A 15,238-nucleotide genomic window follows, 5' to 3' on the forward strand; every position below is an offset into this window, starting at 1 on the left:
GCACAACGGCACAGAGTGTTTGGTTAACGCTTTTATTACACACGGCCTCACAGCAGGCGTTCGGGCACAATAAGAGGCAGGGCAGAGTTCGGTCCTCAGGATCGGGGAGGAGATGCCGGGAGACAGCTGGTGCGAACGCTGGGCCGGTCGGGGATTCGGGGCACCGGAGCAGAAGCGCCGGGCAGTCCAAGGGACAGGCAACAGAAACCCGAGGCGCTCAGGCCGGACTCGTGGTCGGGGACAGAAGGCTGACGTGCTCACCGGGGCGGAGACAGACGAACGGGTCGGGAACAGGCAGGGTCAAAACCGGGAGATCAGTCCAAGGTAGAGTGCTGGAGAGACTTGCATGACGCGAAGAACAATCTGGCAATGACAGGCTGGGTGTGCAGTGCTTATGTAGCGGGGCTGATTGTGAATGCGAAGCAGGTGTGGAAGGCAGGAGAGTGACTGATTGTGGATGCGGGGCAGGTGTGGAAGATCGAGCTGGCAGGTGAGTGTGACAGAATCATTAACTGTAAACATCCTCAGATGTAAACACTGTCACTCAACTAATAAACTGTCCATCATCAGTCTTCAGCATCTGGTTTCCATGGTGATCAATCATGACAGAAGCCAATATCTTTACCTAATGTTGTGTTGGTGTTGATGGTCCAAACACCATGTGAGCTGATGGTTCATGTTCCTCCACAGAGAGGACCAGGAGAGCTCAGAGGTTCCCACAGAGTCTGCCCAGCAGCATCAAACCCACCTGGACTCCATCTTCATGGTGTGTACATGAACAACTACTTAAACATCTCTCAGTTCACCATCATCTCCATGCTGCACTTTGTAGACCAGTGGATTGTCCATCTGTCCAACATGGACCTGATGGTGGTTTCCATGGTTCTAGTTGGTGTCATCCATAGAATGTTCTGTTCCAGCTGCTGGAGGAGAACATCCTCACCTTTGTGAAGAACGAGCTGAAGAAGATCCAGAAGGTTTTGAGTTCAGATTACCCAGAATGCATAGAGAAGGAGGATGAGGAGGTGCTGGATGAAGAGCAGAGGAGGTTCAGAGAGGCATTTGTGAAGATCTCAGTGCACTTCCTGAGGAGAATGAAGCAGGAGGATCTGGCTGAGCGTCTGCAGAGCAGTAAGAGGGTTTCTCTAAAGACTTGCTGATGTTGTGGATTCATTTATTCTTAGATTCAACTATTTTTTAAGTATTCTCTAACTCACTGACTTGATCTATCTGACTGGTGATGAGGACCCACACACCCTCACAGACCAAGAACCTTCAGTAACACACATAGAACCCACTGGAGACCTGAATTATTCAAGTAAAAAATGTATTGGAGCCACAAAACACTCAAATAAACCGAGCTCTTTCCAGAAAGACACCAACGAGGTGATGATACAACACATAGTTCATACATCTTTTGACCATTGATTAAGTGAAGCTCTCCCCTCAATCTAACTACATAACTCTCCTCCTGTTGTCGTCCTACTATTCTTCCTCTTGTCCTTCACTAGACCTTCTATCTGGTTGTTGATGCTGGACTAACTGGCTCAGTCTGGTCAGCTGACCCTCCTGTTCTCCTCCTAGTGTCTACATACACTATATATTAATCTAGTTGTATCCCTACTTATCCAATTTCTCTAAAACTGATTATAACATGAATATATGTTGGATAATAAGACACATTTTCCCTCAACACGATGAATGAGACCTTCACTAATGTCTCAAGAGATGGACAGAATATATTCATGGAGTCATTCTCTGATGAAAAAACATGTTAAAATTTATTCTGTGACTCATTGATCTTCTCTGTTGTCTTCATTCAGGACTTCCTGCTGCAGTTTGTCAGCGTGAACTCAAATCCAACCTGAAGAAGAAGTTCCAGTCTGTGTTTGAGGGCATCGCTAAAGCAGGAAACCCAACCCTTCTGAATGAGATCTACACAGAGCTCTACATCACAGAGGGAGGGACTGCAGAGGTCAATGAAGAACATGAGGTCAGACAGATTGAAACAGCATCCAGGAGACCAGCCAGACCAGAAACAACCATCAGACAAGAAGACCTCCTCAACGCCTCAGCTGGAGGAGAAGAACCAATCAGAACAGTGATGACTAAGGGAGTGGCTGGCATTGGGAAAACAGTCTTAACACAGAAGTTCACTCTGGACTGGGCTGAAGACAAACACCACCAGGACATACAGTTCACATTTCCATTCACCTTCAGAGAGCTGAATGTGCTGAGAGAGAAGAAGTTCAGCTTGGTGGGACTTGTTCATCACTTCTTCAGTGAAACCAGAGCAGCAGGAATCTGCAGGTTTGAAGAGTTTCAGGTTGTGTTCATCTTTGACGGCCTGGATGAGTGTCGACTTCCTCTGGACTTCCACAACAATGAGATCCTGACTGATGTCACAGAGACCTCCTCAGTGGATGTGCTCCTCACAAACCTCATCAGGGGGAAGCTGCTTCCCTCTGCTCGCCTCTGGATAACCACACGACCTGCAGCAGCCAATCAGATCCCTCCTGAGTGTGTTGGCATGGTGACAGAGGTCAGAGGGTTCACTGACCCTCAGAAGGAGGAGTACTTCAGGAAGAGGTTCAGAGATAAGAAGCAGGCCAGCAGGATCATCTCTCACATCAAGACCTCACAAAGCCTTCACATCATGTGCCACATCCCAGTCTTCTGCTGGATCACTGCTGGAGTTCTGGAGGACGTGTTGAAGACCAGAGAGAGAAGAGATCTGCCCAAGACCCTGACTGAGATGTACATCCACTTCCTGGTGGTTCAGTCCAAAGTGAAGAAGGTCAAGTACGATGGAGGAGCTGAGACGGATCCACACTGGAGTCCAGAGAGCAGGAAGATGATCGAGTCTCTGGGAAAACTGGCCTTTGATCAGCTGCAGAAAGGTCACCTGATCTTCTATGAATCCGACCTGACAGAGTGTGGCATCGATATCAGAGCAGCCTCAGTGTGCTCAGGAGTGTTCACTCAGCTCTTCAGAGAGGAGAGAGGACTGTACCAGGACAAGGTGTTCTGCTTCGTCCATCTGAGTGTTCAGGAGTTTCTGGCTGCTCTTCATGTCCATCTGACCTTCTTCAGCTCTGGTGTCAATCTGCTGTCAGAAGAACAAACAACCTCCCGGCAGTCTAAACGCTTAAAACACAAACCTGGACCAATGCGTCTCTACCAGAGTGCTGTGGACCAGGCCTTACAGAGTCCTAATGGACACCTGGACTTGTTCCTCCGCTTCCTCCTGGGTCTTTCCCTGGAGACCAATCAGACTCTCCTACGAGGTCTGCTGACACAGACAAGAAGTACCTCACAGACCAATCAGGAGACGGTCCAGTACATCAAGGAGAAGATCAATGAGAATGTGTCACCAGAGAAAAGCATCAATCTGTTCCACTGTCTGAATGAACTGAATGATGGTTCTCTAGTGGAGGAGATCCAACAGTCCCTTAGTTCAGGACGTCTCTCCACAGATAAACTGTCTCCTGCTCAGTGGTCAGCTCTGGTCTTCATCTTACTGTCATCACAAGAAGATCTAGAGGTGTTTGACCTGAAGAAATACTCTGCTTCAGAGGAGGCTCTTCTGAGGCTGCTGCCAGTGGTCAAAGCCTCCAACAAAGTTCTGTAAGTAAAGAGTTAGATTCCTTCATCATGACTTCATGTCAACATCATGGTTGTTTATTTCTGATTCAGAACATGAAAAAACATAAAATCAGAAGATAAAGATTCATTTTTGTATCTTTCTTTAAAACGAGTCAGATGGAGGATAGAGAAGCTTAACTTTGTATTTTCAGCTCTATTTAACAACATTAAATCTTCCTTCCTCATCCTGATACTGATACTACAGTACTTCCTGTTAACAAGAGAGCAAATTAACTGATGTTTTCCTCTTGTTTTAAAGTAGAAAAAGAACAGTTTTAAAAACATTCACTGAACAAATTTTCTTTGATCATCATGATTTCATTTTACTTCAAACTCATCACTAAAGAGAATTTAATTTGAACACAAATGTTATTTTTCTTGTTGGTTGTTGTCTCTTCAGACTCAGTGACTGTAACCTCTCAGAGAGAAGCTGTGAAGTTCTGTCCTCAGTCCTCAGCTCCCAGTCCTCTAGTCTGAGAGAACTGGATCTGAGTAACAACCACCTGCAGGATTCAGGAGTGAAGCTGCTGTGTGATGGACTGAAGAGTCCACACTGTGACCTGGAGACTCTCAGGTCAGGATTCAATGTCCACTTGGTCTTTATTTACATCAATTGTACATTTTTCACTTCATATGATGCTTGTATGATTTAAATAAAATATTGATTTTCCAAAACATTCCATAAACATTTGTTAGACTTATTTTTCACTAAAATGTTAGAAATATAAATTTTGAAAATATATTTATCAGTTATAAGATTGTTGATGTACAGTTTAATGGTCTTTTTGTGTGTTTTGTTCTGTCTGTAAACCAGTAAGTAATAATGGTCACATGATCCCTCACTAGCCAACAGTATCTCAGTCCTCACAGCTCCCTCAGGTCATGTGACATGTGTGTTGGTTTGTGTGTCTGCAGCCTGTCAGGGTGTCTGATCACAGAGGAAGGCTGTGCTTCTCTGGTCTCAGCTCTGAGCTCCAACGCCTCCCACCTGAGAGAGCTGGACCTGAGCTACAACCATCCAGGAGACTCAGGAGTGAAGCTGCTGTCTGATGGACTTGAGGATCCTCACTGGAGACTGGAGACTCTCAGGTATGAAGACACCTGCTGCAGCCACAGACCATCAGTCTGGTAGAGGAGGGAGAGCTGGAGACCTTTTCTCTGTCCCAGTGTCAGTCTGGTCATGTGACCCTGAGACACCAAGCTGACCTCAAACTACCAGAGACTCATCAAACTGTTTCCCACATCAGACCATCAACACAGACAGAAGTAGTGAGGAAGAGTAGTCAGGATGACTGTTCCCTAAACAGGGAGGAAGGTGATGAAAGGCTTGTTTCTCTGGAGTCTTGTCTTGTTGTTATCAGAGAGGACAGAGGTGTCTCCTGACACGTTGACGGCATCATGGTGGGTTGATATGAGTCAACGTCGTCACCTGGATGTTTAGAAGCTGATCATCTGCCTCCAGTGTGTGTTGTCCTTTAGTCACACGTTATTACTAAATGACACAGTTAAAGAAACAATATGTTCAAACCGTCTTGATGGATCATCACAGCAGGAATGTTTGGTGTTTTAAAGGAGCTCAGCTTCAGGTTGTGGTGCTTTGCACTGAGAGCCAGATCCCTGGATGATAAGTTGGACTTGTTGAAACTACAGGTGACAGTCGGCCACAGACACTCAGTGAAGAACCAACAGCTGATTGTGGACCAGGGGGTAATGCACAAAAGTACAATAAAGAGAGATTAAGCTCAGCTTGACTTAGTTTGATCTTAATCTGTTGCACGTTTGCTGAGTCGCGCTGAGAAGGAGGAGCTCAGTGGATCCAGGTCACATATCTGGGATCAGTGCAGGTCCACAGCTTTCTTAAGTAGACCACGGTGTCCATCACACATTCACTGATGCTGAAATGGAGAAGATGCCACGCAGCATATTTCTCACCTGCTGATCAGCTACTGATCAAATATATGAGGAGGTGAAGCATATAAGACGCAAAACAATGAACACGGCAGCTGTAATTAAACAGAGAAAAAGTCTGGCAGACAATCGACTGAATGAGGAAGGATTTAAAAATATCTCCTTACTAGGAAAGTTGTACACTCTGTTTTAGTTGCTTTTAATTTGACTGTTTTATGTGTTGGTTTTATTGCTGTATCTGTGTTGATGTGGTAAATGTGCTGGTTTTACTGTGAAGTGTCTTTGAGTAGCAACATGTAAAGCACTATATGTGTAGTGGCTAAACCGTTTCCTTTTGGCCTTTCCTATGGCTCCTATTTCCTCGTCCTGTTGTTTTCTACCATATGTGGAAATCCTCTTTGATGTGACACATTCTTCTGAGGCCATGAAGGTCATGAAGATGTGAGCTAAGGACTTCAGTGACAAACACACACTTCTAAAATGTTAATAAAAATACATCAGAACACAACGGAATAACTGTTAAACCCAGATCAGCTGATTTAACCCATGAGCTGCAGGATTCATCTTAGCCTGGCTCTTAGCCTGGTCTGGAGCAGGTTAGCTTCAAAGAATAAATCGCCATGGTTACTTGGCCCGGTTTAATTCAACCAAGTCAAGCTAAATTCCTCCAGAATAACCTGGATATTCGACTTAATCCCTTATCCGGGTTAGGTGCAACAGCCCCCTGGGGGGTCAGAGCTCAAAGAGGTTTGTTTAGGACTGGACCAAAGTTCTAGGGGGACTCAGGCAGTGCTCTGTGGCTGCAGACCCACCTGAGCTGTAACGTCTTCACCTGCAGACTACAGGTGATAGAAACTGAACCACCTGTGAAACCACAGTGAAGAAGGTCAAAGGTCAATAATACATCGGAAATGGTGTGTTTTTATTCATAATTAATGTCATCAGAACAACACAAGAGGCAATGTGAGCGACTACAAGTTAACACACAGGATATAAATTCCTCCTGAAGTTGAAGCAGAAGAAACATCAGTCAGTGGTCATTGATCACATGATGCATGAAGCAGCTGGTCTTTAGGAGTCAGGCTCCCTGTTAGTGAGGGAAAGTGGTCCAGCTCAAAGAAATGACTTTCAGTCTGTAAAGAATGTGGATTTACTTAAAAATGACTTCCATTGATGCAGCTTGAGCAGTTACACAATGAATAAATTCACTTTGTCACTCTGCACTGATCCAGCTGCTGAGACACACGAGGTCATTGAAGTTCCACATGATGAAGAACTTCTGTTCTTCTTGTGAACAACATGAGCAGCAGGAGAGAACCTCCTTCCACAGGAGCAGATGTTGTTCTTCAGACTGAGAGTCTGCAGCTCGTCACTGTTGTTTCACTGTTTCACACAACTTGTGTGTCCTCCTCACGCCGTGCGTGTTGATGCGTGTTGCTGCTCGTAGTACTTCATGCTTGTAGTACTTCTTGCTCGTAGTACTTCGTGCTCGTAGTACTTCGTGCTCACAGTACTATATGCTCGTTGTACTTTAGGCCTGTAGTACTTCATGCTGGTAGTACTTCATGCTGGTAGTACTTTAGGCCTGTAGTAGGTTTCTAACACGTTAACATGCACTAATCATCACAGATGATGAATGAGTGAACATGATGAGCTGTGGTCATGGGCCAATCAGAAGAAGAAGAGGTGGTCCATGTGGACATGAAGGACCAAGCTGTGTGTATGAGAGTGATGTCATGTCCATGTCTCCATGCTGCTCTGACCCCCCTCCTCCTTTCAGGGTGGAGCCTGCTGGAGTCCGATGGATGACACCAGGTCTGAGGAAGTGTAAGTGAGCTTTGAGTTGGATTCATCACACTGTGACATCACTCATTCACCTCTGTGATGTCACTAGATGAACACATGATTAATAACTGCAGCTGTATTGTGTCTTGTTCTCTCATCAGATTCCTGTGAACTCACAATCGACACAAGCACAGTTCACAGAGAACTCAAACTGACTGACAACAACAGGAAGGTGACACGTGTGGAGGAGGTTCAGTCATATCCTGATCATCCAGACAGATTTGACAACTGGCCTCAGCTGCTGTGTAGAACTGGTCTGACTGGTCGCTGTTACTGGGAGGTCGAGTGGAGAAGAAAAGTTGATGTATCAGTGAGTTACAGAGGAATCAAGAGGAAAGGAGGCAGTGGAGGCTGTTTGTTTGGGTACAATGATCAGTCCTGGTGTCTCTGGTGCTCTGATGAAGGTTACTCTGTCTGTCACAATAATACAGAAACACGCATCATCACCTCCTCCTCCTCCTCCTCCTCCTCCTCCTCTCATAGAGTAGCAGTGTATGTGGACTGTCCTGCTGGCTCTCTGTCCTTCTACAGAGTCTCCTCTGACTCACTGATCCACCTCCACACCTTCAGCACCACATTCACTGAACCTCTTTATCCTGGGTTTGGGTTTGGGCTCTGGTTCAGTTCCTCAGTGTCTTTGTGTCCTCTTCAGGACGGAGAGTCTCCTCCTGGTGGAGAACCTTCCTCTCTGCTCACCACCTAGTTCAGTCTGTACAGCTGGTGGAGGTCCATGTGGGTGTAGGTCCATGTGGAGCAGGTGAGGGGTACCTGAGCTGGTCTGGACTCTGGGGGTCCACAGCTCTCTGGGACTTGTGCTGTTGCAGATGAACGTGTGAAAGAGCTCAGCGAGGTGTGTTTTAATGTCTCTGTGCTCGATGCCTCTGTGGATGAATCAATAATCATCATTTAGATGTTGGCTCCTAATTACAGTTTAATCTTAATCTTTATGTGTCACAATGTTCAAGAAGACATTTTATACGACTAATGGATCTGTTTGATAAATTGTACTCAAATTTTAACTTCAAATATTTCAATGTGTCACATTAAAGATCATTTCACATTATCTGCTTTGTTCCTTTTTAAAGCTTCAGCAAACCTCTGAAAAAAAGCTTTAATGACAGATATTAGTTACTTGTGTTTTTATTAAAGTTACATAGAAGTACAACGTTTAGTCCCTCCATGTAGTACTTTGTGTTGTATAATTGATTGTTAATGTGAAACTTTATTGATGAGCAGCGTTCTGCTCGTCGTGTCATAAACTTTTCTTTCTTCAACAAGAACCTGAGAAACGAGTAAATGTCCATAACGCAGAAGAGCCTTTTTATTTCTATTAATCAATAGTTGGTTTGTGGTGAATCAGATGGTGGCCTGTGAGGGTCACTTTGGTCTCCAGCTCTTTAGTCACATGACTTCCTGCTTCTTAAGGGACTTTTCATTGTTAATGTAAAGGTTTTAAATTAACAATAAAACACTCAAGATTTACCTGCAATACGTTTTAATCCCCAGAGAATGTTGATGAAAGAGCTGCTTCAGTTTCACAGTGACATGATTTATGGTGATGAAGATGAAGAAGATCTGTGTTTTAACTCAAAGGTTCATGTTGAATTAAACCAGTCACATTTTGTCAGGAAAACAAAGCAAGTCTTTAATATTTGACACAATGATGATGAGCCAGAGGTCAGAGGTCATCCCACTGAGCTCCTCTGGAGAACCCGACTGGACAAACCCTCCACCACGTGGGCCAGTAGCTGAGTGACAGCAGAGAGTCAACGATGACCTCACAGGGGAACGCCATGACGTCATGTGACCCACCAGCTGAGCCAGCTCCTCCCCCAGGGCCGGACCGCGGCGGACTGCGTCCAGCTTCTCCTCCTCCAGCGTCTCCATGAAGTCCAGCAGCAGCTCCACCAGAGACCTGAACCACAAGCAGACTCCTGAGACCACCGGGTCCCACCCGGGACCAGAGGGGGCCGGCGGGACCTCACCTGTGCAGGTGGACCCGGAGCGGTAGGTTGGTGCGGCCCAGCGGCCTCAGAGCGCTCTGCTCCTTCAGGAGGTGCTGCAGGTGAGCAGAACATCTGCAGCACCTGGAACCTGGAGGTTTCATGTTTTCATTCAGACACAAAGATCTCCTTCATCTCTCGTGTGTCCCATGTGGTCGACTCCTCCTCCCGAGGCAGCATATCCCAGCATGCAGTGCGGGTCGATGAAGATGGATGTATTAAATATATATAAAGTATTTGTTGGAGCAGACAACAGAAGAGAAATCTTGATGCTGGGAACGAGGCTTAAATACATCAGAGCTCACCTGGTGGCCAGGTGGAGAAATTACCCACTGCATTCCATCTATAACCTTGGTAAGAAAAGTGTGAATGTTCATCAGCAGGCTGTTATCAATGTGTCTACACTGTAATAGAAATACTTTGACTCATTTATTTACCTCTGTGTTTATATGTAAAATGTCTTTTGATGAGTTTTAAGTGGTTTTGTGTGGTGCAGTTCAGATTGTGACCACGAGGTGTCGCCCTTTACCTTCTCATCGCCTCAGTGACTGAAGCAGCTTTATTACCATCATCAATACTTCATGAAAAGGAACCTTGTTTTCTACTTATATTACTGCAGTAGAGTCACTCAACCTGAGGGGCGCGTCCCTTTGAGGGGCCACATGACTCCTCTGAGGGGTCAGAAGATATAAAGTACCACAAATACTCCAGACTTCAGGTATTTGTACTTTTATGTACAAGTTAGTTTACATTTAAATTCTAAAAAGATTTTTCTTTGTTTAAAGCGGTTTTGCTACTTTAGTAATTTGTATTTCATTTATTTCTATTGTTTGTGCTGAATGAATTAAATAATATACATATCTCAATGTACTAGCTAGTACTACTACTTCTAACAGTACTACCTAGGATCAGTTGAGTATAAAAAGAATAAAGACGTCTCTATGAACGCATGAAATTGACTTCAAAGAGGATTTAAAAATAGACACATTCACACCAGATGTTGGAAAAAAAGCGACTTTATTTGGAAACATTATGGAGAGAATCCTAGTTTTAGAGTTTTTCATTAGTGAAAATGCTTTTTATTTCCTATAATACACAGCGGATGGCGTTAGAAGTCAGTGGGTTTGTACACCGGAGCGTCTGGATGAGAGCAGATCGGATCAACAACATGATGAAAGAGAACAAGTCCATTGATTGATTGATTGATCAGAAACACGACAGACAAACAGCTTCATCTTAATCATCTAGCAGCTGCTGACGCCCCCCCCCCCCCCCCCCCCCTTCAGTCCAACATCATTAAACCTTCAAATGCTTTTGTTCGGCTGCGTTCCATTCTGAACATTCGTCTCCTTCACGACTCCAAAGGTTTGGCCGCGTCTCAATCCAGACACGTGTCTCCTTCAAAGTGCCCTTCAAAGGTTCCTCTTGTTCAACCTTTTTACCAGAACACACACACACACACTCACACACACGCACACACACCTTTCCTTGATGACAGACTGGTTTTAATTATAGGAGCCAACGTGTGCCCCCCCACTGACTACCAAAGCAGAAGGTCAAATGTTTGTCTGACTCATTTAGTCTGTGGGAATAAAAACAAACAAACATCAGAAATGGGAAACCGTGGAGAAAAAGGCCCCCTGTCAGATTCCTGTTGACACGAGCGTACTCACTGATAGCGTCTGACTTTGGCTTCTTGACGTGTCCACTGGTGTTACTGGACTGGACTGAAACACAGGAAAGAGTTAGTTAGCACCTCACATCGCCCCGTTCACTGTGTGCGGGTTTCTCCAAAGGGAAAACCGTTAAGAGAGTCCACGCATCATAAAAGCTGGCCGACGGGATCCAAAGCGCATTCACACAAACACATATGGTTATGCAGCATTAGCCATAAACACTGGCTGAGAGGCAGTAAACAGATGGGATTCGGCCATATTCTCCTTTGTCTGGTGGCTTGAAGAATGTGCTAAATGGAATAAGTGATACTGCTACTATAAAAGGGAAGAATCACTTTCTCTGGAATATCACTTGCAGCCAAATGCTATCCGTGCGTTGTGGGATGAAGGAAGAGGTTTGACTGGTGGTCTGATATGTGTCATCATGTCTTCTTAATCTCACATGAATGAAATATAAATGTGCTGTTTGCCTACAAACCAGCATCACTGTACCATTATTGTAACACTACAGGGACGCTCACGAGTTTCAATTGAGAACTCAAAGTTATGAATTTCATGCAAAGGTTGTAAAAGAAGTTGCTGTGAAAGATGCACTTACTGGTCAGTTGTCCAGTGATGGGAATGCTCTCCTCGGACCCGTAATAGGAGTTTATGGACACCGAGTGGTCCAAGTCAGGGGTCAGGTCAGTGATTTTAGTCTCTGACTGGTTCATCTTTGGAGTCGTGAAGGAGACGAATGTTCAGAATGGAACGCAGCCGAACAAAAGCTGAAGAACGTTAAGGGCAATGGAAGTGTGTGTGTGTGTGTGTGTGTGTGTGTGTGTGTGTGTGTGTGGTCAATTGAAAATTTCACATTACACTGTTTTCAAACATGGATTCACTTGTTTGTCCACCTGCTTTTTAAAATATACTGAAGCAACAAAAAGGGGGGGGGGGGTTATGTCACATGGCAAATCTCTGAAATGTTATTGGTGGTGTTTCCTCTTGCTCTATGGACCCTCGTGCTCCCAATGGCCACAGTCTGGCTGCGGTTAACAGGCCTCGAGCAGCAGCTACTTCCAGGAGGAAAGAACACCGATCCTCCCAAAGAGGCAGGACAGATGCCAAAGTCATTCCACAACATGTGCTGACATTAAACATTGCAGATAACTTTCAATTTGTATTGCAATTCAGCGGGTTTTTGTTGTTGTCTTTTTCTTCTTCTCTTTGTGCTGCCTGAGGATTATTTGACATCTTTGCGTTCCGTTGGTGGAGATGCGTGAGAGGAGTCTAACGTCTCCTCACGCAGCCACAAAGCTTTCAAAAGGAGAAAGAAGATGTGTGGGGTTCCGTAGCATATTTCCATAGTTGCCATGGAAACGTCTGCATATGAAATGACTTTGAGTGATTTTCGGTCAAAACTGCTGACAGATTGTTAACATGTGACATGTACAGAACTCCAAAGCAGCAGTTATTGAGGAACGCCACTCAAGCACCATTTTTAAAGTGCACGCTGTTTCCTTTGATCATTCCAGTAATCTGATTCAATTCCATTAAGCAAGTTAAAGGAGTTTCAAATGTTGAATGCAGTTCAAACTCTTTGTACATTATGTATTCATTTCATTATTTCGTTTTTCTTGCTGCTAAAGCCCTTCCCCAACCCAGTCCTACAAGAAGCTCAGCGTGACACCTTTAACGCATGCAATCTAGCATTTCAATGCATAAGAGGCTTGGAAATCTTGCACATTTTACTTTGAAAAAAGTGCAGACGCTTGCTTTCATAAAAGCAGAAAACAGTTTGGCATAAACATTTATGTGGGAAACATTTAGCCATGAAATGACTCATTGTTTTCACTATACATTCCCAGCAGCTCAATGGTAAATTTGCCCCAAAAGTATTGGTTTAAAGCAGGGGTGTCAAACATACGGCCCGCGGGCCGGAACCGGCCCCCAAGGAGGTTCGATCCGGCCCGCAGGATAATTTGAAAGTGGAAAAAATGCATAAAAGACATGGAATTAATATTTTTAATTCTCTGCAATTCATGGATTATCCGGTAAGGGGCGCACTCTTTCCATCAGAGTAGAAGACAAGCCGCATCACTGAGACAGACTGAAAACAGCAGACGGTATCAATGCGCCATCTGCTGCTTGTTATGACGTTGTTAATACCTTGGTCTCTACCTCTCCGCTACACCCTCATTAGCCAAAATGTCGTTATCCAAACGGAGAAAAGTAGATAAGGAGTGTAGAATTTTCAAAGAAAAATGGACCACGTCCTATTTATTTACAGAGATGCACGGAAAACCTTTGTGCTTGGTGTGTTTGCAACAAGTTTCGATATTGAAGGAATATAATATTCGACGCCACTACGAGACTCATCACAGCGAAAAATATGACGGCTTGCAAGGACAACTGAGAAGAGATAAGATGAACGAATTGCTGGCGGGTCTGAGGAAACAGCAGTCAACTTTCAACCAGAGCCGAGAAGTCAGTGAAGCAGCGGTAAAAGCCAGCTACCTAATTGCTAGCGAAATAGCATTAGCATCGAAGCCGTATTCCGACGGTGACTTTGTTAAACGATGCATGATGAAGGCGGCTGAACTTGTCCCGAGAAGCGACAAGCTTTTGCCAATATTAGCCTGACGAGGAATACTATAGCAGAGAGGATTTCGGAACTATCGGCAGATTTAGAGAGTCAATTGAAACAGAGAGTCAAGTCATTTATTGCATTTTCCGTTGCAATGCATATTTGTGAATGATAAAAGTAAATTGCACATTTGTCTAAGGAAATATGAGGTGTTTCATGAAATGTTTTGTAAAAGGATAGTTCATTAAATTTCAATATTTTCCTGATGTTCTTGTGCTTCTTTACACCAAAACAAAGGAAAGACATGACATTTTGGTTATTTATAGCAGAGTATGGTATAATTTTAATGGTCCGGCCCACTTGACATCTCCCTAGGCCGTATGTGGCCCACGATGCGAAATGAGTTTGACACCCCTGGTTTAAAGGGATCTGTTGGCGCACATTTAAGTTGTTTTGTACTCGTGTTTTGCGGCGTGCTGTTTGTTGCTTAAAATAAAAATAACTTACTTTCAAAACTTCTGAACTTAACATCGGATATGTCAATCCATTTATTTATAACAAAAATAACAAACAATTCGGTTCACAATCCGCCGTGCCTCACGGTCAAAAGTTATCTGCCTCGCTGTGCGCCACACCTGCACTAATTAGCCCTGGTGTTAAATAGGCTGGTCGCAAAAACAGCGCCATCCCATTGCAGTATTCAGAATGGCTCCAACAGGATCTAAATGACAGACTTAATACAAATAAGTATTTAGATTTGACATCAAAGCCTGTAATGAATCCTGACAGATAATTCTGACAACAATGAGGAATAAAAAGCATGACAAGTTGTCCAAAGGCACAAATATCATCCACATAACACAAGGATTACTTTATTCAGCTCATCAATAGAAAGAGTCCAGTGTCCATTTGATTGATTCTCGGACATTCAAGTGAAAGACTGATCCCTGTAGCCCAGGGAAACCCGTTGAGATATAAAGATGAAAGAAGGGAAGAGTGTGTGTGTGTGTGTGTGTGTGTGTGTGTGTGTGTGTGTGTGTGTGTGTGTGTGTGAGAACAGCAGGGCGGCGAGGAAGCGACAGCCCAATCTTCATGTTTGGACGTGAAGGGTCAGCAGATCATCAGTCAGTCTGAGGGCAGAGAGAGAGAGAAAAACAGGTTTGACAGACCCGTCGGTGCAGAGGTTCAGCTGCAGGACGGGGAAGGGTTCGACCTCGACCTCGACCCCCCCCGAAGCGCTCGATGTACCCGTTGGAACCACGGGGCCCTTTGAGAGCTCAAATGATTTCATCATTACTCTTCATCTCGCTGCTTCCAGTAGATTCCCACACCCTGAGGGGAACACGTAACTTTAGGTGATGACATGAGGAACATCTTAACACATGTTCATGTTGGACATTAATAACCATCATTGAAAATGCAATATATATATATATATATATATATATATATATATATATATATATATTGCCAGTAGGCATGTAACTGTTGGAGTTGATGAAGCCAAATCGTACCGTGAGGAACTATTGAACAGCAATAAATTGATCCCACACGGTAACTGTTCCCAGTAAGAAAAACCACTCTCACACAGTCTA

At 44.4% G+C, this 15,238-nt stretch overlaps 2 protein-coding genes and 1 long non-coding RNA gene across 3 annotated transcripts in view; 2 read left to right on the forward strand and 1 right to left on the reverse strand.

The window, feature by feature from the left end:
* Positions 1–8,880, forward strand: part of LOC134104123 (stonustoxin subunit beta-like) — a 60,752-nt gene extending 51,872 nt beyond the window's left edge. Inside the window, exon 4 of the mRNA XM_062557447.1 lies at positions 7,571–8,880. Coding sequence (XP_062413431.1) covers positions 7,571–8,101 — 531 coding nt within the window. The 3' untranslated portion in view covers positions 8,102–8,880. The remainder of the gene's footprint in view (positions 1–7,570) is intronic.
* Positions 671–3,631, forward strand: LOC134104078 (protein NLRC3-like). The gene is made up of 3 exons (XM_062557380.1): positions 671–766; positions 921–1,131; positions 1,824–3,631. Exons 1-3 carry the CDS (start codon positions 677–679, stop codon positions 3,629–3,631), a joined length of 2,109 nt encoding a protein of 702 aa, XP_062413364.1. The 5' UTR covers positions 671–676.
* A 1,980-nt stretch (positions 8,881–10,860) lies between the features above and the next one.
* On the reverse strand, positions 10,861–11,792 carry LOC134104171 (uncharacterized). The gene is made up of 3 exons (XR_009941624.1): positions 11,676–11,792; positions 11,075–11,128; positions 10,861–10,983 (listed from the first exon to the last, which is right to left on the reverse strand). It is a non-coding gene; the product is annotated as an uncharacterized LOC134104171 (long non-coding RNA).
* Between the last annotated feature and the right edge of the window lie 3,446 nt (positions 11,793–15,238).

Source organism: Pungitius pungitius, chromosome 14, assembly GCF_949316345.1.
Source record: "Pungitius pungitius chromosome 14, fPunPun2.1, whole genome shotgun sequence".
Taxonomy (NCBI): domain Eukaryota; kingdom Metazoa; phylum Chordata; class Actinopteri; order Perciformes; family Gasterosteidae; genus Pungitius; species Pungitius pungitius.

Coding starts and splice junctions, on each gene's coding strand:
- LOC134104078 (XM_062557380.1), top strand. CDS start 677: ATGTTCCTCCACAGAGAGGACCAGGAGAGCTCAGAGGTTCCCACAGAG. Junction 767..920: donor ACCTGGACTCCATCTTCATG/GTGTGTACATGA, acceptor GTTCTGTTCCAG/CTGCTGGAGGAGAACATCCT. Junction 1,132..1,823: donor GGCTGAGCGTCTGCAGAGCA/GTAAGAGGGTTT, acceptor GTCTTCATTCAG/GACTTCCTGCTGCAGTTTGT.